General features: G+C 39.9%; 1 protein-coding gene across 11 annotated transcripts in view; it reads left to right on the forward strand.

Annotated features, from left to right (window-relative positions):
- The window catches only part of DMD (dystrophin), a 1,855,422-nt gene that overhangs the window by 1,189,023 nt on the left and 642,303 nt on the right, over positions 1 to 24,096 (forward strand). For all 11 annotated transcript variants that reach the window (XM_034754682.1, XM_034754655.1, XM_034754674.1 and 8 more), the window contains 2 exons: positions 5,990 to 6,137; positions 8,672 to 8,821. In XM_034754682.1, coding sequence (XP_034610573.1) covers positions 5,990 to 6,137; positions 8,672 to 8,821 — 298 coding nt within the window. The remainder of the gene's footprint in view (positions 1 to 5,989; positions 6,138 to 8,671; positions 8,822 to 24,096) is intronic.

Genomic DNA, 24,096 nt, shown 5'->3' on the forward strand with positions numbered 1-24,096 from the left:
TTAAATTTAATCTGGGACTACAAATACTAAAATGCCTTAATTATAATCATATGGCTATTACATGACATCACTACAGGCTAGAGTTAAGATTATTTAGGTGCTCTACTATGTATGGCCTTGCACTTTAATAGGCTTGGATTTCTTTTCAACTTAACTTTCTGATTTTCCTAAGTTTATAAATCTTGGTTTGAGGATAACTGCTCCCCTGTGATGTATTTTACCTTATAATACTGCTAAAAACTCAGAGTACTGGTAGGTAAAGTCCCACAGGATGAAAATCTAAGGGAAAAGGAGTTCAGGAGGGCTTACACTTTGTCAGAAACCATATTAAAAGCAGAACAGCAAATGATCCCAATATGAAGAAAAGATAGAAAGAAATTGTAAGGCCAATATATGGCACTGACACAGTCCAACATGACATTCTTAAAGGCAAACTAGGGAAATGTGGCTCTTTAGCCACCAGAAAATCAAAAAGGAATTCTTCAAAAACTGGAAACATGGATGAATTGTTAAGGAGTACAAAAGAATAGCACAAGCATGTAGGGACAAAATCGCAAAGGCTAATGAACAAAATAAGTTATACATAACAAGGGACACAGAAGGCAAGAAGAAGAGGTTTTATAAATTCATTAGGAGCAAGAAAAAGATGAAGGGAAGTGTAGTGAGGAAGGAGAGCTAAAAACAGATGACATCAAGAAGGCTGAGGAGTTTAATGCCTGTTTTGCTACAGTCTTCACTAAAAAGGTTAATGGTGACAGATACTTAACACAATTAATATTAACAACTGGGGGAAGAACCACAGGCCAAAATAGGGAGAACAGATTGAAGAATATTTATGTAAGTTAGATATATTTAAGTCAGCTGGGCCTTATGAAATTGCTTCAACTTGTTCCTTAAATACCCTAGAACAGTGCTTCTCAAAGCCAGTCCGCCTCTTGTTCAGGGAAAGCCCCTGGCTGGTTTGTTTACCTGCCGCATCCGCAGGTTCGGCCGATTGTGGTTCCCACTGGCCGCAGTTGGCCGCTCCAGGCCAATGGGGACTGCGGGAAGGGCGGCCAGCACATCCCTTGGCCCATGCCACTTCCCGCAGCCCCATTGGCCTGGAGCGGCGAACCGTGGCCAGTGGGAGCCACGATCGGCTGAACCTACAGACCTGGCAGGTAAACAAATCGGCCCAGACCACCAGGGGCTTTCCCTGAACAAGTGGCGGACTGGCTTTGAGAATGAATCTCGGAACCATTAATGATTATCTTTGAGAACTTATGGAGGATAGGTGAGGTCCCAGAGGACTGGAGAAGGACAAATATAGTGCCTATCTGTAAAAGGGAACAGAGAGGACCTGCAGAATTACAGACCAGCCTAACTTTGATAACTGGAAAGACACTGGAACAAATTATTAAACAACCAATTTGTAAAAACCGGGAGGACAATAAGGATATAAGGAACAGACAGCATGGATTTGTCAAGAACCAGTCATGCCAAAACAACCAAATTTGTTTCTTTGATAGGGTTATTGGCCTAATAGATAAGGGGGGAAGCTATAGATGTGATATATTTTTATTTTAGTAAGGCTTCTGACACAGTCCAACATGACATTCTTAAAGGCAAACTAGGGAAATGTGGCCAAGATTAAATTACTATAACCATACTCAGAGTAGTTATCAATGGTTTGCTGTCAAACTGGAAGAACGTATCTAGTGGGTCCTGCAGGGTCTGTCTTGAGTCCAATACTATTCAATATTTTCATTAATGAATTGGACAATGGAGTGGGAAAGAGGGCTTATAAAATTTGCAGATGACACCAAGATGAGAGGCGTTGCAAGCACTTTGGAGTACAGGATCAGAATTCAAAGTGTCCTTGACAAATTAGAGAATTTGTCTGAAATCAAATAGATGAAATTCAATAAAGACAAGTGTAAAATGCTACACTTAGGAAGGAAAGATCACATGTGCAAAAACAACCTGAGGAATAACTGTAGTTATGGGGAATGACAGTAGTACTGCTGAAAGGGATTTGGAATTTTGGAAGATCACAGACTGAATATGAGCCAACAGTGTGATGCAGTTACAAAGAGGGAGAATATAATTCTGGGGTGTATTAACAGGAGTGTTTTATATAAGACACAGGAGGTATCAGTCTCTACCTGGCTCTGGTGAGGCCTCCGCTGGAATACTATGTCCAGTTCTAGTGTCACGTTTTAAGAAATATGTGGACAAATTGGAGAGAGTCCAGAGAAGACCAGCAAAAATGATAATAGGTTTAGGAAACCTGATGTTTGAGAAAAGGTTAAAAAAACTGGTCATGTTTAATTTTGAGAAAAGAAGCCTGCTAAGTCTTCAAATACATTAAGGGTTGTTATAAAGAGAGTGGTGATTGATTGTTCTCCATGTCCACCGAAGGCAGGACAAGAAGTAATGGGCTTAATTTGCAGCAAGGGAGATTTAGGTTAGATAGTATGAAAAGCTTTCCAGCTGGAAGGTTAGTTAAGCTCTGAAATTGGCTTCCAAAGGAGATTACAGAATCCCCATCATTGGAGAGTTTTAAAAACAGGTTGGACAAGTGTGTCAGGGATGCTCTGGGTATCTTGGTCCTGCTTCAGTACAGGGGGCTGTAATTGATGACCTCTAGAGGTCCCTTCCAGCTCTACATTTCTATGATTCTATGTAGTCTCAGTCTTATCTCCATCTTAATATCGTTTTTGTATTGAAATGGAAACACAGAAATGGGAATGATTGAGGTACACCATATCCAGTTATCTTGAACTGTAAGGAAGCCTTTCTTCTGAGATATTTCCATTTTATCCTGGAAGGCAATCCCTATTCATTCCACTGGAAAAGGACAAAATTCCCAACAAGGTTTCCACCAATATGCCAGCCATCACTTTAACAGAGACTTCCCAAGATTCCCACTAAAAGAAGGGATCCCACACATTTGGCCCATTTCTATTATTTGCGCTCTCTGTTCTCCTATATTGGCAATGGTCCTACGCCCTGCTCTTCCCCTCTGAGCTGCTTGGAGTCACTATCTTGATTGTTGTTGTGGTTGGGGTCAGCTGACACTTCCTCCTCCCAGTACCTGATGTGGACATACTACATGCTACTTGTATTTTAACCTGAGTTGCCTGTTGGTCATGTGTCTGAGTGCACAGGGGGAGAGTCAACTCAGAGGGGGGCAACAGATTCTGAAGATGTCCCAGAAATAGATACCAGCTGGGAGATTTAGTCTCTGTTGAGGGGATGGAATCATTGTGTGGGCAGAAGCCTATTCAACGGCTTCTATTCCTTTAGGCCAGGGATTCTCAAACTTCATTGCACCACGACCTCTTTCTGACAACAAAAATTACTTCACAACCCTAGGAGGGGGGACCGAAGCCTGAGCCAGTCCCTGCCCTGGGGTGGAGAAAAACAAAGCCTGAGCCCCACTGCTCTGCGGAGGGTGGCCAAAGCTGAAGCTCAAGGGCTTCAGCCCCATGCAGGGGGCCTGCAACCTGAGTCCCGCAGCCCAGGGCTGAAGCCCTCCGGCTTTGGCTTCGACCCTGGGCAGTGGGGCTTGGGCTTCAGCCCTGGGCCCCAGCAAGTCTAAGCTAGCCTTGTCGACCCCATTCAAAGGTCCCCGTTTGGGTTCCCCACCCACAGTTTGAGAACCACTGCTCTAGGCAACTGAATTTCTGGATACTTATCAAACTTATCAAAAACTGAACCTTTGAAGTTCTCCCATCACTAGTGCTTTTTTGTGGTTGTCTTCCCCCCCCCCCACACACACACACACACACTAGTGTTTTTTGCAGTGCTGAGGCTGCTTTTGCTTGCATGTATGAGTAACTTCGTTCATGTGAGCAATCCATTAACTTCAGTGTGACTACATGTTTGTGTTTGCAGCCTGGGGGCGTTTGTGTGCATTTTGGGTATCTTTGCATCATTGTGACAAAAATCAGTGCATAATGATGCCATATCACAATCCCAATAAACATTTGCTTATGTCTCCTGGTTGGGGACATGTAAAATTGATTAATAGAATATTTAGGCCCTGTGCAATTCCCTTCATAACCATACACATCTCCTTCTGACCTCTCTTGGAAATCTGAATCTCTATTAATATTGTAATCATTACTGCTGCTGGTGCACCGATATGCCAGACCTCTACTCTAAAGTATTATTTGGGCCATTGGGGAGGGCAGTCCACTAGAGAATTAGGGCTCCTCAAGCTTAATGCCTGGGAGGTATTTTTCCAGTCTACTCTTTGCTAAACGCAAATAGGACATTGCAGAATTCCAGGCCAGCATCAGTACTTGGTATGTCTCATTGGACTGTCTCTGCACTGGTTCCCTGCCCAGTTTCTGCTGCTTTCCTACAAGCTTTACACAGACCTGACTCCGGTGGTAACATCTGCCAGGCATAGCCTGTTCCCCCAGCGCCAGCTCTGCATGTGGTTCCCCATCAGGTTTCCCTGCTGCTCTCAATTTGCCACATGGACTTGGTTTTCTCAGAGCAAGGTTAGTCCCTGGATCAAGGTCTTTCTGACTCCTCTCCCTTTTGCCAAGGGAGAGGGAATTTGTCCACAACCCTGAAGCATTCATCACAATAGTCATTTAAGACATTCATGTTTGAACATGGAAGTGAGCAGTATTAGGTTATGCATCTGTGTGATTGAGTGTGATGCATCTGTTAAGGGTGATTCTGTTACTGTTGAGGTGTTTAAATGGCCAGGAGGAAAAGGTTCTGTGGTGCTTGATGAGGAGCAGGTCACAGAGGCACGGTGTCTTCTAGGTGGAGGAGTCTGGTAGCTGCAGGCAGTACGTGGAGTGCTATTTTAGCCCCATCATAAGCTAGAGCCTCAAGACCTAGCAGCTAAAGTGTTTACAGAACTTGCCTGGCTGTTGGGACACAAAGAACAAGATGCTTTAGGACAAAACTTTGTGACCACAGATGGCTCGAGAACCCAGTTAAGCAGATTTACTTGATAATTTTTAAACCATTGTATAAATTGGAGGAAGACTAAAGACATCATTTTCAAATTTAGAAGCTTAAAAGCAGTTATTTAAGTCCACACATAGACACCTCACTAGATGGTCTGACTTCAAAGATGTTCAGGTGCTTACAGCTCCTGTTTAGTTTGATGGGAGTTGTTGGCATTCATCACATTTTGAAAAAAATCAGGCCTTTTACTTAGGGTGTGTGTGTGTGTTTATGTATGTATTTGTATTGTAGTTGTCGCAGCTAGCACCCTCAGCCATGACTGGGGCCCCATTGTGCTAGGGACAGTGCATACGCAGTCCGAGACAGCCTCTGCCCTGAAAACCTTACAGTCTAAAGCGAACAAACATTGGAAGAGGGGAAGCATTATTGTCCTCATTTTCCAGATGAGGAAGTGGTGAGATTGTGACATGTCCAAAGTTCATAGGAAATCTTTGGCACAGGTGGGAATTGAACCTAATTTTCCTGAATCCCAAATCCAGTTCCTTGACCACAAAAACATAGTTCCTCCCAAAATAGTCCCCACTGGATATAAGGGCCTAATTTTAGGGATCCAATTTAGTAAACTTTGCCTTTAGATTTTTTTCAGTTTCTGAAATTGGGGTTTCATCTCATTTGTGACAAAAGGAGCAGATCCTATTGCTTATTGTCACCTTGCAGGACTGGGTTAAAAATCATAATTATTTGAGACAAAAGAGAGTTTAGAACTGCAAATTAAAACTCCAAACTTATTTTCAGATACATTTAATTCTATTTATCATGAGTGGTGTTTCTTTTCTGATTAATTTTGAAGAAATGTGTAAATTTTTGCTTTTAAAGAATTACTGTTAATGTCAAATAATCTGTATATTTTCCTCCACTTAGTGATGCATTATATTTGTGTTAAAAAGTGATGATTTTTTTATTATTCTAACAATAAAGATTGCATTTGAAATATAGTTACCTATGACACAGTGTTCCCCTAATAACACTAGTGTGGTGTTTTGTTTTTTTGTTTGTTTGTTTTTTACTGTAGGCTGGAGGAAGAAAAGAATATTTTATCAGAATTGCAAGAAGATTTAAATGAGTTCATTTTATGGTTAGAGGAAGCAGACAGCATTGTTGGTATTCCTCTTGAACCGGGAAATGAACAACAGTTAAAAGACTCTCTTGAAAAAGTGAAGGTAACATAAATTCTTATATTTAATGTCTTCTTAGTTTGTCATATCTGCATAAACAAATTTAATTGTTGTTCTTAATCCAGATTGATTTCTGTCAAACACTATCATTCCACAATTTACTAGATAATCCAAAAAATAGGAAGTCCTGTGTTTGAAAGCCCTGGATATATTTGAAATACCAGAATATATTGCCTGCATTAAAATTAGACTAGAAAAAGTAATTGAAAATACAGAGTTGTAAAAGAGACTTTTTGTCATCCCTAACTAGTCTGTGTTTCACGGGAAATGGGACAGAGAAGAAAACCTAATGCTTAATATTCAGCTCTTTAATTTAATTAAGAAATGTCTCCTTTCTTGGCTGAACCATTTTAGCAGCAAGATATTTCCTTGTGGCGGGCTGAAAGAAGTCCCCAAAAGAGTGTTTAAAAATATAAAATAAAAAAAAAAACCAAAGTAGGCAATTTTGATAAGAAAAATTAAGTTTAAATGAAAGGTCATGGGGGGGCCCCAGAGATTCCAGGTGCCAGTAGAATATGTGAAAACTGCCTCCCTATTATCACCAGACATAGCCAAATGTGAGAACCTCCAGGCTTCCCAAACACTCATGTAATTCTATTATCATATATGGCTAGTCACCTGTTGAGATCTGAATTAGTTAATGACCTATTGTGTCCTAATTATGACCTTACACCAATGTAAACAGATCAGGCTCTAACTGCCCTTCATTTGTACAGTTTGTTTCTCCCTATTGTTATTTGAACTGCTTGATCTGTTCGGCTTTTAAAACTAAACCAGCCTCAATAACTACAATTTTAAAACAAGTTTGATTGTAAAGCACCCTGAAACTGTTGGAGGGGGGGCTGTTTTATATACGCCTTATTTGTTTTGCTGCAAGAAGTTAGAGTTTACCTTTACTTTGCTGACTGATCTCCAGCTACTTTCTGTGTATTTTAAACCGTCTATGTGATCTCTCCTTCTAAAATACTTTTACTGCCCTTATAGTCCACAGAGGTTTAACTCTTCCTCTTCCTAATGAAAAGTATCCTCTCATTATTAGTCACATAATGTAATATTAGCCTTCCTATGACCATTCCTATAAACCAGATTGTCTTATTGGTATCTGTGGAGGTTGCATGTAGGGCTAAATAGACTTCATCCTGACCTACTGACAATGTCAGTGAGTCAGAGGAAGAATTTTGAAGAGGCTTTTCATATCTTTCATCTGCCTTTGTTTAAGTTATCCCTTCTAGATCCAGGTAGACTTCCAGCACTCACAAACCTAGTTTTTAACCCTGTGAGTCTGTAATATCAGAAATGTGAAATCTAGGAACAAAGCAAATAAAATATATTTGTGCATTTATTTATTTATTTATTTATATGTACAGAGCATTAAATGTCCATGGCGCTTTAAACAATCCCTGTCCTCTGGAGCTTACAATCTAAATGAAATGCTACCTACATTAGAAAGTGTTTGTTTTGTTTTGTTTTGTTTTTTGCTGCGCAGCTCCTCTGAGCTTTCATATGTATGTGTAGAGCTTTGGAGGTCTCAGGTCCAAATGTACTAATGTCAGTAGCTGGTAGCTGCATTTTGGATAGCAGGTGGGGGAGAAAAGGGCATATATGGATGAGGATTCTCTCTTCTCAATATGTATTAATGTGGGCAGGGGAGCAGTATGTTAATATGGGAGGGAACCCCTCCCCCAATAACACCTAAATGATGGGTGGTTCAAAGTCAAACCTACTGGTGATGATATTTTTTTCCTTAATAGTTCAGGCTTTTAAGCCATGCTGTGAGCCACCTCTTTTCTTTTTGATCCACCCAAGGGAAGTTACCCCAAACCCAGTGATATAGTAACTATTAAAGATTCCCTTGTGGCTCAGCTCAGATTTTGATAATTTTTAAAAATGATGGCTGCAGAAGCTTTCACTTTCTATTATATAACTCTTTGGTTACTTTATATGTTAAGCTATATTAACACTATACATTTACAATAATTGCATACAGGAAGGGGAATGGATTCAGATTATGGAGACACAATAGGCAGGACACTCCTAAACATTACCAGTAGCCCTCTGATTTGCAGTGTTTATGAATATATTATCAACATTATAGCTTATGGGGTTGGACCAAAGTGCTTAGCACTGCCCAGAACATGGAAGAGACATGGAACCTGCTCTAAAGGGCTTACAGTTCACACAAACAAAAGACAGCAATTAGTAAAGCACCAGGTGACCAGAAGGAAAGATTAATCACACAGCAGAGAAGAACTTTTATTTTATTTCCCTCTGGGAAGCTTGTTTTCCTTTATTTTTGGTCTCCTCAGAGAGACACTCTTTCCCCACTATAAGTCTGCCTAATAGAGTCAGCATTTGCTGTTTTTCTGAGCCTTTTTAACTCAAAAAAACGTGGCTATTTTGTGCTGAATTGAGCCCTGAGCCTGGTTTCTGCAGCTGATAGACTAATCAATAGCAGTGAAGATAAGGGAGTTGAAAATTCTACCACAGTTCATTTTAAATGTTGTATTTGTCTGTTCCAGTTAAGAGTGGAAGAGCTGCCTCCACACAAGGGAATATTGAAACGATTAACTGAAACTGGAGGAATAGTACTTGGAAGTACATCACTGAACCCAGAAGGAAAACATAAGCTTGAAAATAGGCTCAAGGAGGCTAACCATTGCTGGATAAAGGTTAGACATATTAGCAATGATATTATGACATATAACGCTAATCCGTTAGAAGTACTTATACATTCTGTCATGTGTATGCTTTTTCTCTGAATGAACACGAAGGTTAATCTGTATCTGTTATAGAATAACAGAAAAAAGCAGCAAACAAGAATTGTAGTTGTGATGCTGGGTGACTTAATAACAGTGGTATGGGCAAGATTCTTTTTTTAAATGGGTGCCTAAAGTTAGTTTTCTGCAGCCATGTATAGGCACTTAAATAAGTGGTTTTCCATTAAAAAATGCTGAGGAGAGGGGAAGGATTTGTTCTCCAATCTTGGCTGTTTTGTGGCTGCTACTGTTGCTCTGAGGCTAGAGTAGCTTCTGTAGCATTTATGGCACTGCTCCATTGGGGGTAATATCCAATGGGTGTCTACATTTGTGGAGCCAATTGCCACACCCCAATTCTTTTCCCTCTCCAAACACCTAAAATTATACAGGCAGCCTCTGTGGCACTGGGCTCTGCATCCTGCAGGCCTTTCATGCTTCCTCAGATCCCGTCTCCTGCGCAGTGGCATTGTACTTATTCTGCTATCTTAGATTTCTGTGCCTGTGGAGAGGGCTGGGGAAAGGTTTTGCTGGTTTTTATCTGAATATATATATTGCTATGCTGAAAAGTGTGAATGTTGACTGTCAGTCACAGATTAAAGGAGAAATTGATGAGTATTCCAAGTACCCCTCATTCAGGCTAAATGAGGTAGCAGTTAAATACTCCTTTATTTATTAATAGCGGAAACAATAGAAGCCATCACCCAAGGCAGAGAGCAGCATAGCAAGGCTTGAGTAGAAGCTGAATCATGTGGGCCAAGGAACTTTCCTGGAGACTGATTGCATACTCGAGATCTGGGGCATTGATTTGGTTGCAAATGCATATATGTATGAAAAGAACCTGAAAGCAGGGGGAAATCCAGCAGATAGTGGGAGAATCAGTGTTGTATGCCCCTAGGAGAATACCTTTTGGGTAAAGTTCTTAATGAGAAGTTAGACTTGAATTTTTGAAAAAGGAAACACCTCCCATTTGTTTCTACTGTGTTCAGGGAATCAGGACTTTCTATCTATGGTACTTACACGGCCCTCCTCAGTGTGGTATCTGAATGACTCACAGACTTTGATGTGTATTTAGCCTTACTGAGAGGTAGGGCAGTTTTATTATCCATTTCATAGCTGGGGAACTGAGGCACAGAGAAGCTAAGTGACTTGCCCAAGGTCACACAAGAAGTTGGAGAGCAGAGTCTTCTGAGTATGAGGCTGGTGCCCTAACCACTGCATCATCCTTCTTCTGGCCATGCCTTTGTATACATTCTTTGTAGATAATCAGGATTACACCAAAGAACCATTTGATTCATATAATCAGTTTTGCCTCCTAATAGAAACAACCTTTCAAGGCCTTGAACATTGGCTAACTACTCAGCTTGAAAGAAGAAACTATATTGACCAAAATTTGCAAACCTAGATGCCTAGAAATGGGCACATAAATCAGTATTTCTGCACCTATGCAGAAGTGTCCTTTTCTCTAGAAAATGAGTGAGCTCCCAGATATGTCTCTGAAGTCAATTGTAAATGAATGAATTCAGCACCTCTGAAAATCGGGTGACCTCTAATTTTATGATTAAATATGGATTTACATACCTAACTTTAGGCTCCAAAGCTTGAAATTTTGACCATAGCTTAAAAGGAAATAATTAATTTTTAAGAAAAATGTGTTCTTTTTGTTAGTGTTTCTTTTTGTAAAAGATGTTACAAATGCATTTACACAGAAACTGTGATTTCTAATTTTATCAGACTCTGAATATAATCTGTCATTGACTATTTCTGTATTCCAAGACTTTGTGAAAGGGATATCTTTTTACATACCTTTTTATCTCCTGTTTATTAATACAGAAAAGATTCCTATTTCTCATTTGTCATGGTCAGAGTGACCCAGAAAATTATGAGCACCATTGTAGTATCTGAAAGTCAGATCTCGTTACTTCTGGGGGCTTATCCTAGGATTCTTAAACACATTTGCTAGCTGTAGCTTCTCTAGGCCTTGGTTCACAGTATATTGTGGGAGAACTTGTCTCTCCATCTTGTGGTACTTGACTGGAAGTGCTTGTAGCCTGCCAACATCTCCAGCAGAGCCATTTTGGGGTCTGCAAGCTCCCTGCAACCAGAGCCAGTAACAGTAATCCAGCATCGGTGGAAGAACTTCTGCTTATACTTTCACTCCTATTTTGGGAATCAGAGTATCTCTGTGCTGGTGGATGTTTCAGCAGTGGTATTTGTCCTATCAGTGGCATCTCTCAGAGTGCAGTACTGACATGGCAGCCAGAATGCAGCTGATGCTGCTCATGACTGTTGCAGATTCCCCATACATAGAACAGAGCTTCTGGAGCAAGATCATGGGCACAGATTGTTGGGATCACATCATCTTGCAGACCTGGAATGACAAGCTTCAAAACTTATGCATGAAGAAGTAGATGTTCATGGAGCTGTGTGATCAATGTCAAGACATGTGCATGAGGAAGGCCCAGGCAGTCCAGAAGCATGTTACTATAGCTATTTGGAAGCTGGCTACCCCAGACTTCTCCTTGTCCATGACTAACTGGTTTGGAATTGGCAAGTCAACTGTGAGGCTTGTGGTGGTGGAGATTTGTGAGGCCATCAGGACTGTGATTTACCCAAAGATGGTGAACATAAAAAATGTTCCCAAAATAATTGCTGGTTTTGAAAGAATGGGCTTTCCAAACAGTTCTGGGGCTGTTGATGGGACTCATGTGTCCATAGTTTCCCCTCCATAAGGAACATGGGAGTATATAAGCTGCAAACAGTACTACTTCATCTTTATTCAGGCCCTGGTCAATCACAGAGGCCGGTTCATGGATATCAGCATGGGATGCACTGGCAAGGTGCATAATGCCAGGGTTTTCTGGAGCCTGGGACTTTACCTTCACAGACAAGATGGGATATTGTTCCCATCAAATGGTATTATGAATGGAGTCACTGTCCTCACTGTTTTTCTAGGGGATCCCACATGCCCCCTTTTCCATGGCTTATGAAGCTGTATCCTGATTAGAGGGCCTGGCAAAAGAAAGTTCAACTACACGCTTCGTAGCTGTAGAATGATGATGGATGTGCATTTGGCAGATTGAAATCTCAGTGGCACTGCCCTCAAAATCATTTGGATGCTTATGTTATCAAAACCATCTACATTATTGTGGCCTGCTGTGTATTGTACGATGTCTGCGAGGACAAAGATGAGCCATTTTGCCAGGAGTGGATTCAAGACACTGCTAGATTGCTGATCTTATACACTCAACCAGAAAGTACACAATTATTATTGGAACAGGATCCACATTATGTAATAGAAATCAGGGTGCTTTGTGTGCCCACATCATGGGTTTTCATGGTGCAATGCATGAGGGGGAATGACATAGTATTTGTAATTGTGCCAAACTCATTCCACTATTTCTGGGACTGGGGCAGCTTGGGAAAATTTATTTTTATTAAATTTTGTTATTCATTTTATACATACTGTTTGTGTACCTCATCACACCGTTTTTGGATTACTGTGATGAAATTTTATGAATTTTGTTGTGCATGTTATAGAAACTGGTCATGTACCTCAACACACAGCAAATGGATTATTGTGATGTTCCATTTTAATAAAATTAATAAAACCTGTTGTGTGGAAACTGAACATTTTATTTTAAACATTCATGCAAATGACAAATAACAGTGTAAAAATGCCGATAGGTGGGCAGCTGCCATTAAGACGTAAAAAGCAATACACAAAACCAATGCCTATTAAGAAATCAAACAGTCCAAAGTTCACAACGATAAAACAACATATATTGTCACCATAGCAGTTTCATTGCCTATGGGTGCTCATTGGGGTCCTGTTCTCCTTGGCCCTTCTGGTGCATTTTGCATGAGTGGATCACAGCTGAATAATATTGGAGGACTGGACAAGGGTACATTTGACTGTTCCATGTAATGTTCATTGCTTGAGACATAGACCAGCCACCCCAGAATAGTCCAAAGGCTGTATAGGCTGCAGAATATATTAGCTCAGAGGTGACTCAGTGCTGTGACAAAGTCAGAGCAGACAGCTGTAAGAGAGTGATGGAAGGCAGATTAATCAGCCCCAGAATGGTAAAAGCTCTTCTCCCAATGAGCTGAAAAGAGGTAACCTCAAGTCAACTAAGGCCACCTGAATCCAAGTAAGGGCTGCCTGTGACCTTTAAAAACATCCTCTCCTAATGAGAGGGGGAAGAAAGAGGAGAGACAAGCTGCAGCACGGCTAGTGGAAGCAGGAAGAAAAGGCTTTTGGTGGAAGGCTTCTCTCCTCCTATAGGGGAAGCAACTTTCTGCCTGTTTGGGGAGGGGCTGGCACCTTGAAGCCAGCATAAAAAGGCAACACTCCAGAGAGTGGACAGGGAAAGATATTCCCTTTTTGTGTTATGAATTTTTCTTTGGTTTGGCTGAAGTGCCCTAGAGGTGGAAGGGCCTGCCAAGGCAAATGAAAGTGCACATTATTCTCTGATCATTTAAAATAAATAAATAAATAAACTTTTCTACCATTTTCCTGGAGCCGGATCAATTCAGAGTCAAAAGATGATGCTTGTTATCATTTGGTTTTATTTTATTCACACACAAATCTCTGGACAGTGCGTAAGATCCTGCAAGCTATGCTGCAAGCCAACATATGTCATGGTAAGAGCACATAGCAAAAGCAATTAAAATCATTTATAAATCCCCACAATTTTTCCCTGTGTGTGAGCGAGGGGGAGATTTTATTAGCATTGGTTTTACAATAGTTTCATGTGAGGCAAGCTCTGGAGAATGTTCTTGGTCTGAAAGTGCCAGTGTGGAAGTATGACCTTCTGTTTCAGTCCAGCAGAGGAGAGCCACCCATCTATGCTAATGAGATTTTTAGGCCCTTGGTGATTGCCTGGCACATCTATGAATGGAGGGGCTTATGTGCTACAGAGGCATCCCTAACAAGTGTATGCCCTGCCCCGGAATGTAACTGACTGTCTGGAGTTCCTATTCAGCGAGACATCTGCATGCATCACCAGTCATGAATGGGACAAAAATTATGGCAAAATCAATAAGATTTTGATTTAGGATGAAGACACATTACAGAGTCCTTAGAAGCACTCTGCATTCCTGGACGGACCTTCCTGTGACTAAATACGTAATCTGCAACCATTGGGACCCCTAATATAGGGAGGCATGGACTAAATACTACTGCAGGTACCATTTGGATTCATAATACTGGCAGAAGCAGACTAAATACATCCTCAGACGTTATTTGGACTCAGAATGCAGGCAGACAGAATGATCCAATGTGGCTGATTTCTAAGCTACATTGTACTTGCAGGAGAGGGAATGTAAGGATCATACGTTTATTAAAATGCATTGACCTGGGTTTGAACAGTAAGTATGTATCTAATACAAATGTCACAATGATTGTTTATTAAACATTTTTTCACACTTTATTGTATCCTTTCTGAATTCTGTGTGCTGTTGGGGGTGAAGTGGGGAGTGAAGTAGCCTTTAGGAAAGTGGCCTGGATTGCCCCTTCAATGGAACCGCACTACAATCCTCTGCTGGTAGTAATAATGTAATTTGGCACAACCTGAAAATCCTTTCTATTCCTGTATTAACAACAAATATGGTGGCTAAAATATAATAGGTTCCAGCACAGCTTCTGCTGCCACTTCAGGTGCAGGCTGTTACACATAGGTTCACACCCACGAGTTTCACTTTTGATGTTAAAAGAGATCAAAATCACAAAGTTAAACTCTCAGTTGAAATCACCTATTTTCAGTTGCTCATACACTGAAGTGTGCAGAACTGCAAATTCCACATGCTTTTTATGCAAGCTGGAAACTGGCCCAGACTTGCTTCAAGTGGACACAGAGAAGCTCAAAAGGTTTTGTTGTTTTAACAAACTTCATCTGAGTTTCAAATTTGTGGTGAAATTTTAGTGTGGTTTCAGATTTCATTGTGAATATGTTGTAAAGCTCTATTGGTTTTGTCTTTAGAGGTAAAATAAATAAAAAGGAAGTATTAGACCCTTCTTGAGTAGCTAACGTGTTATTGACACTCATATATGCTGCAAAGAGAGTGGGAGTGTTTAAAGTGAAGCAATCTATTTGTCCTCATTCTTTTGTAGTCTGAAAGGAGCATAAATTCCTGACTTTCACCTGGTATTTGCAGCTTGTGATAGTAGGCTCAATTGCTTCCCTGGTCCTCACTCCTTTTATTTGTACGGAAAACTACAAAAGCCTGGGGTCACTAGGGGCCAGAACCAATGTGGAGACACGGGACTTCAGCATGGATGACCATGACCCATCTTGTAGATCCCCTGGGATGTGCAGGGCCTGTGGTGTGAGTCCTGAAGCCTATTCCTTTTAGAAGCAACCCCCATTCCCTTCTTTGCTGACAGAACAATGTGAAGAGATTGCTTATAGACTTTAAGGCAAGAAGAGACCATCATTATCATCTTGTCTGCATGTCACAGGCCATAGAACCTCACTCACCCATTCCTGTACTAGGCCCATAACTTCTGGCCTAGTTACTGAAGTCCATAAATCTTGATTTAAAGAGAATCCACCATTTACTCTAATTCAATCCAGCAAGTGACACTTCAAAGGAAGAAAAAAATAAACAAACCGGGGTCTCTGCCAATCTGACCTCGGGGGAAATTCCTTCTCAAACCTAAATATGGTGAACAGTTAGACCCTGAACATGTGGGTGAGACTCACCAGCCAGAGACCTGGGAAAGAAGTCTCTGTAGTAATTCCTAGCCCTCCTTATCTAGTGTCCTATCTGTGGGGATTGTAGATATTTGCTAATAGCAGTTGTGAATGGATGTTATGCCATTGTAGGCAATCTCATCATACCATCCCCTCCTTTAACTAATCAAGCACAATCTTAAACCAAGGTAGGTTTTTTTTCTTCCACTATTCCTCATGGAAGGCCATTCCAGAACTTCACTCCTCTGATGTTTAGAAACCTTTGTCTAATTTCAAGCCTGAATATGTTGGTGACCAGTTTATATCCATTTGTTCTTGAGCAGACATTTTATTAAGCTAAACAAGCCAAGCTCTTTAAGTCTCCTCTTGTAACACAGGTTCTCCATACCTCTGACATCCTAGTAACACTTCTCTGCATGTGTTCCAGTTTGAATTAATCTTTCTTAAACTTGGGAGACCTGAATTGCACAAAGTATTCCAGATGAGTTTCATTAGTATCTTGTATAATGGTAATAACGCATACCTGTGTCTATTAGAATTACCTTGCGTTTTTCACAGCCTCATTGCATTGGCAGCTCATAGTCATCCTTTGATCAACCCCCAGATCTTTCTCATCCTCTGTTGCTTCCAACTGTGATATATTCCCTATTTATAGCAAAAAAAAATAAATAAAAATAAATATTTTTTGGGGGTCCTTAAGTGCATGTAGTTTTCTGGATCACTCCCCCTCCCCCCCCTTCTTAAATACAGGCACTATATTTGCCATTCTCCAGTCATATATTATGACCCCCCAAGTTTACAGATTCATTAAAAATCCTTGCTATCGGGCTTGTAATTTCATATGAAGTTGCTTTAATATTCTTGGATGGAGATTATCTGAGCCCCACAGTTTGGTCCCATTAAGCTGTTTGAGTTTGGCTTCCACCTTGGATGTGCTCAATTTTGCTTCCATATCTTTGTTCCTATTATCTACCCTGACACTGTCCCCAAGCTCTTCATTATTCTTATTAAAAACTGAGGCAAAGTATTCATTTAGGTGTTTGCCCATGCCTAGATTATCTGTAACATCTACACCATCCTCAGGGCTTAGTGGTCTCACTTCTTTTCATAACTGTCTTTATTTTTTTGGTAAAAGAACCTTTTACTATTGATTTTAATTTCTTTTGCAAGGTCCAACTTTGCCTGGCTTTTGGCAGTTATCACATTTCCCCTACACTTTCTAACCTCTAAGACCTTACTGATCCATCCCTTTTCACGTTCCTCGTAGGGTTTCTGCTTTCTCTTAGCAACCTGTTTAAGATGCTTGTTCACCCACTTTGGTCTCCAACCCTTCCCTATGAGTTTCACCCCTCCTCCCTTTGCTTGGGTTACAGGCTCTAGATATTTTCTACAACTTTGACTTAAAGTAATTCCAAACTTCCTCCACAGTCAGATCCTTGGGTTCTTCAATCCAGTCAACTTCATTAACAAATTCCCTTTATTTTTTATAAGTTTGCACTTTTGAAATCAAGGACCCCTAGTTGTGGACCTATTTTTGTTTACCATTTCATTAAATTGAAATTAATTAACTCATGATCACTCAAACCAAGGTTGTCTTCTATGACCTCTGTTCTTATTAGTAGGGAGTCCCCAATCAAGTACATCTGCCTCTTCCTGGTGTTGTTATGATTCTCCAGCCTTCCCTCCTTCTGTTCTTTCTGGCTGCAAGTCATTTTATCTTCTGTTCTCACTTGCAATCTTCGGTAAGTCATCCTCTATCCTCCTAGGACTCCAAACTCTGATTATCTCCATTTTCTCTGTCTTCCTTCCTGTAGGACTAGCTGCTCTTCCCTTCTTCTATGCTCTCCCATCTTTGGTTACTGCCTGCTTCTCACCTTCATTTTTCAACTCACGAACTTGTACCTCAGTGCTATTTCTCCTTTGCTAGCCAGTCTTTTCCTCTGCCTTGTTCTTGTTGTTACATGCTTCCACTGACCACTTTTCTCATGCAGCAATGTACTCTCACAATACTCTGGTCCAGCATGCATTTTCAAGTCTTGATGTTTCCCTTCAGCCTTCTCTTTCCATCGTCCGCTCAAATCCCCTTTGAACCATCATATCTAGCTGCATCTCCAACCTCAGATCTGCTCTTCCATCAGATCTACCAGGTGGCATGCAGGGATCCTTGTGAGGTTATCCTTTCCTTGGACCCCTTTCAAAGAATTTTGCTTTGTGAATAGGCAATTCAGCTGGTCACTTCATAACATGACATTTTGTGTGCTAGGAATGAACATTTGCCATTCCTAATGATCTCATCCTACATTACTTTAGAATGTAATATGACTGGCAGGAAGATTATGTTAAAATGTAGCTACAGTGGAGCAGATCTTTAGCTGCTGTAAACTGGGGTAGCTCCATTGATTTTAGAGTAATTATGCCAATTTACACCAGTTGAGGATCTGTCCCACAGTCTTTTAGGGTTATGATGGGTTTTTGTTTGTCTTGATGTGAATGATATCACTTGTGATTCTTGACCTTCAAGGTGACATATTTGAAATAAGTCCTGTTCAAACCTTCTTTAGAGTGACAGAAATCATTGCCCTACAGCAATGAAAATAAGCCTAGAAAAGAAATCAAATATGAAAGGAATTGCTGTCAAATAAAAGGGACTTTTTGCTTTGCTTCAGCATTGTCTTTGCTTTTAAGTGTCTAGATCACATGTTGATGACCTTGAGAACAGATATTTGAAGAGTTTTCCTTCCTCTGGAATAGCAATAATTCTTAAATTAGATTTCTTTAGTCACTCTTCTAAATAGTAATTCTAATATGCTACTATGTTAGACACAGTTTAAGTAGAGAACAAAGATTAAAGGCCACATTTAAAATCATGGCTTGTAAATTCCAACCCAGTTTCATTTATTATACCTTCCCCAAGCCAATATTTTGTGTAAAAATGAAAATAACAGTGCTATCTTTATGAAAGGTTTTAATAATACAGAAAATAAAGTGTCCTATCACAGTCTTTATGCCTTCACATCAAGGATTTCACATTACTAATTTTCATAGCTCAAAGGATCTAATAACTAAACTTATACTGCTATGTCCAGGTAAGCTGGCCACCTGGTACTTCAAAGCATAGAAAAGGGGCACTAGGCATTGGAGTTGGTGATGAATTCAGTTCTTGTCATATACCACCTGCCAGGGCACAACAGATCTGTAATGGGTTTCTTACCTTTTATTGTGCAGTAAATGGATTGATAGATTAGGCCTGGGGCCAGTGAACCATGGAATCAGAGGTTTGCTGGAAGGAGTTTATTACTCTTTAATGTTATTCTTTCTCTCGTGTCAGCCAAGAGAGATGAGCTAGATTATCTGAAAGTAAGCTGGGTGCCAGACTCACCATTCTCCTCATTTATCTGCCTTAGTCTTCAAGACATATACTGTATGGATTATGAAGGTTATTATAAGTGCCTGATGGAGACATTTTGTTTTGCTGCCTTTTAATTTGTCTGCTGATATTAGAACTAATTACTAGACATTGAAGAGACTGTTTCAATGTTGACTGCCAGAGCAAATCAATTTGTTGTGCTCTATGAACAAAAAAATTTGAATGGAGTGACATGGCTATAATTTGTGAACATTTTTTGTACCACCAGGAAAAGTGCAGATCATCTTAGGTTGGTTGATCAAGTATAGAGAAACACAGATGGCTATAGAAAGCGTGCAGGAAGTCAAAGTCACAACAAGGTTATAGTTCATGTGTTGCCTTTAGTAGTGACTCTTCATTGGCTTCCTGTGTTGAAGTCAAATTTTTCATGAAGACATCAGTTAATCAATCTTAGTCTGTATTTACAGTTACAAAACTAAGACACGCTGTTATGTTAGATGTTTTGGGTGTACGTTAGGTTTATTGTTGGATTTTTCACTTTTTTTTTTTTTAATTAAAGTGGGACACTCAACGTTTTGAGGGGGAAAAATTGGAGCTATTCCTATGGTTTGTCATTAATTTGAAGAAACCATTTTTGCTATGAAAAAAATGTTAAGTTCTCCTTGCTGGTTTGTCACATAGTTCACTTATAAAAGTTGTTTTTATAAAGGTGCACATGCATATTTTCGTCAACAGTGACGCTGATACTAGAGTTGGGTGAAACTTTTCGACTGAAACTTTTTTCAGAGAAAAATGCAGACTTAGCAACACCAAAATATTTTCTGAGTGTGCATCAGTTTTGCTGAATTGTTTGTATAAAATAAAACCCCCGAAAATCTAAAAATGTCTAAATGTTTTATTCTGACATTCTGTCTGAAACATTTCAATTTTTTTTTCATTTGAAATGACTTTTCATTTTGAAATTTCCTTTGCTTTTATTTTTAAAAAATGAAAAGGTTTTTTTTAAATGCTTCAAATCAAAACAAAAAAAATTAATTTCAGGTTGAACAAATTATTGAAAACAAAAGTGTTCAAAATAAAATTCTGAAAATTTTTGTTTGAGCTGACCTCAAATACATTTTCTTTTCATTTTTTCCTAATTGCCAATAAACCAAAAATGCAGTTATTTCCGTAGCTCTAACTGATGCACAAAAGCTCAAAAATAGCAAAAGGCAACCATGCAGTCTTCCCCACCACCACCTCAGCTGAGTAAAAAAGAGAACTGGAGAATCTTGGTTATTACAGCGATGAGGCCATATATGGACTTGCATTGGTAAAAAAGGAAATAGGTACCCATAGATAACAACACTGTATATGTAGGCTTTTCTAAGAGCCTTTTTGACAATGAAGATTTAAAACTATTTTAAAAAGTAGACTCTGGTCCTTTAAGCAAAATTTAATAGCAGCAATAAAGATGATAGTAATTTTTTCTAGCATCAGTCCTAGTAAGGGTGTCTTCCCACCATATTGTTTGTCTGCAAAAATAAAAGCGTGCTGACAGCCTATGCTGGTGATCTTTTGGGAGAGGTTAAGGCAAATTGCATAGAAAGATATGCCCTTATAATCTAATCTATTCAAAGCTGATTATCTTTCAGAAGTTTCTGATTAAACAAAGTCTAAAGTATTGAACTTTATGAATCATTTGGCATTGACAGTTGCATGCATTTCTAAACTAGAGAAGTGTGGTTGTGTAGACTGTAAACAACAGACCATGTTGTGTGTGTGTGTGTGTCACAAGTGTATATATATTTTTTCAGTTAGTGAATTTGGTCACTAATTGTTAGGAGTAGTTATTTTTAGTCAGATTAGCTGTCCTTTGGTGCTTTACCCCTTTTCCCTAGATACCTCTCTAAGAAAGGGACAAGACACCAGGATGTGGTTTAAGTAGTCTCAACTTTATTTAGTAACGCAACTGTGATCTACCTGGCAATGACTCATTCAGTGCAGGTCATCCATCCTTCCTTCTGTAAGCTGTATCATTTGAGGAAGGCTACCCTCAGTCTGCCCCCTCCACAACTTTAACCTGGTCCCAGCATCCTCCTTTGTAAGAGGGTTTTGAGTATGGGAAAGAGGAGGTTGTCTCCGTGCTGTACAAGACATTAGGAACCCCATCCTGTTCCCCAACTTCTTTAGGAGATGCCTCCTCCTAATCCTGCATCCAGTTCTAGTTTATAAGCAAGCTGGACCCTTATTGATCAAATCCCTACCAACTTGGGACAATGTGAATTTTACAACTTACCCTACCTCCCTGGTTCCCCAGCTGCTGAGAGAAAGGCAGAAAACCTAGGTCCACCAGATCAAGGTTCCTTCCCAGTCTCTACAGGAGACTAACATGATGCCCACAGCAATGTCTCAAAATCCAGTCCTGTTCTAATCACAAGAAGTGGTGAGAAAGCGAGATGCAGAATGGCACCCCAGGCAGGGGTAGGATTTATAGGCCTTCCCTTGGGGGGTACAGGCACCAATAGGCTTCTATTGCATTCTTTTCCCAGCCAATCAGCCAACAAATGTGCCCCACCCACCTCAGGATCACTAATAGGTTGACTACTTGCAAGGACAGGAGGAAACAAGGAGGGGGGCAATCCTGACAGGGGCCTAGGATTTTCTTTCTCCTGTTGGCCCAGAAAAAGCACTGTAACAGCCTTGAAACGGATTCACAGATAGTCCTCTTGTCTTTCTGGTAGGTGATCCTTACACCGACAATATTCAGGTTACTCCCAGTCCCAAAGGGCCAGTCACTTACCCCAGGTCAGTTGTTCCTTAGATCTCTCACCAAAGACAACTCTTGTAGCAAATCCTGTAACTAAAGATTTATTAACTAGAAAAAAGAAATAAAAGTTATTTACAAGGTTAAAGCAGGTAAACACACACCAATGACTTACAGTCTTAGGTTTCAAAAGGTAATAGAAGCTGCGGTAATATGCAAGCTCTGTATGTCCTTTAAGGCTGATCCAAACTAAGTAGTGTGGTGATCCCTTACTTATGCTTAGAAATATTGCTCTCTCCAAATTCCAAGCAACATAATGATAGAGTTCCTTCTGGTCAGGGATTTTTATTCCCTTCCCCCAGAGTTCAAACTGTGATGGGATGAGGGTTTGGTGTACGTCCCCGCTTCATGGCTGTGGGGGGAGCAATCAATAAAATCTTTTGTCCATTGATGTTCCACAATGGTTTGTCTGGTGTCAATAGGCCTTCTTTTATTGGGCGGGAGATGACATCCCTGTGGTAAATTGGTGTTTCACACTTGGTAATGCTTCTCTGGGGGTTTCCAGTTTCATAGCAAACACTTTTATATTTACAAGGCAAACACTTAAACATTGCCTTATAAAATGGGATACAGCTATTATAAGTGAGATTAATGCATGCAACAACTCACAAGCATTTCATAAAGTCCAAAAGCTAAACGCATTCTGATAAAGGTAACGTCTATTTTAACAATGCTAACTCACAGGTGAGCTGCTCTGGTTTCCAGCTATGTGAGTGTTCAGTCAGGGCTAAGGTCACGGAGTACTCACAGAGAAAAGCCCTACTTAGTGTGGACAAGGTTGGAAAAATCTGACAACCTGTTAGTACAAAAAGAAAATATGCACTTGCTTTCACTTCTTCGTTGTGACTATTGGACATGGAAAACAATGTATTGCAAGTTTTAGGAGATGAGACCACACATATCCAGAATGAAATACTCTTAGCCTGCTCAGCCATCAAAGGTAATTTTTAGTCCTTAAGAGCAGCTTCAGGCCTCAGTTTTTGTTCCATTTTATGTCATGCTGTAAATCATCCTAATGATTGCTATCAGAAAAAAATGGAGACTGTGATAAACCATGAGGCGAGACAGGTGACAGATATTTTTAGTGCAGCTAGTTTCTGTCTGTTGGTTTACTCCATTTTAGTTGAAGTCATTTTACAGGGTGGATTATAATAGCCACTTGAATGCCTACAATCAAGGATAAGTATGGGCATTCAAGGTAGACAGAGGAATGTGGACCAGTTCATCTTAAATTGAAGTTAAGCCTGGATACTCACTGTTTTTAAGATTAGAGACAAACTGAGGAGATTGCAGTGTTCAGGTCAGGTTTAAACTTGAATTTGGGGTTCCGGGCTGATTCAGCACTAAAGTTTGGATTCAGAAACTGCAAAATCCGTTGAGCTGCTGTTGACAGATTTTTGCCATCTTAGGCCACTTCTGATCTGAATCTGTAAAACAGCCCTTCCTGGTTTTGTATTTGACCCATAATCAAAGTATAAATGAGGTGTTTCAGATCTGTGGATTTAAAGAAGGCCTGGAATCACAGTTGTCTGATAGTCCATTGACTTTTCGAACATGACAGTTTTATAAGAGCTGGATTTAATTCTACAGTCTCAAGAAAAACAATTATTCCTGACCAGAGATGTAATATTGTTCTTTCCCTTTCTTAACTTAAAAAGAGTCTGACTTTTACAACATATGGAAATAAATGGGAACTGGTGATAAAGCCAAAACTAAAATCACATTAGTGGTATGTTTGGAATTAGAAGGACTTGGGGTCCAAAAAAAAAAAAAATAGATGGCACATCAAAGAGGAAAATTGAAGTTGATAGTCCCTTATTTTAATCTTATATATAAAACTACTCTGATATGGAATTTCTATATGTGTGAAGGAAGACAAAAGGGTCTCATTTCAGTTGGAGAGATTTTATCATTCTGGGCAAGATATGGAAAAGGCACTATTGCTCCTACTGTTAGAATCTTTCAGGCAAAGGTAATTTCTAAATTACTGTTTGGAATAGAAATAGAGAGCTTCACAGTTGGAGAAAGGCTACATTCAGCTAAAAATAACTTTTCTACCTTTGGTTTCCAAACACAGTTTGTGAGCCAATTTACAGATGATATAAACTTTGGACTTAAAGAGAATGTCCACATTTATTTAAAAAAAATGAAATAGAATATACTCAGAGAGAGGACCTAATAAGATTTCCAGAACTTTTGTATAAATGCGTTGCTCCTTACTAGAATGCTGTTTAATTTTCATGAACTAAGATAGGAGATTATCCCTGTGAATTTACAGGGGAGTCTGTTATTGTAGAAATGTCTCACCTGAAAACCAAAC

Source organism: Trachemys scripta, chromosome 1 (assembly GCF_013100865.1).
Source record: "Trachemys scripta elegans isolate TJP31775 chromosome 1, CAS_Tse_1.0, whole genome shotgun sequence".
NCBI lineage: Eukaryota > Metazoa > Chordata > Testudines > Emydidae > Trachemys > Trachemys scripta.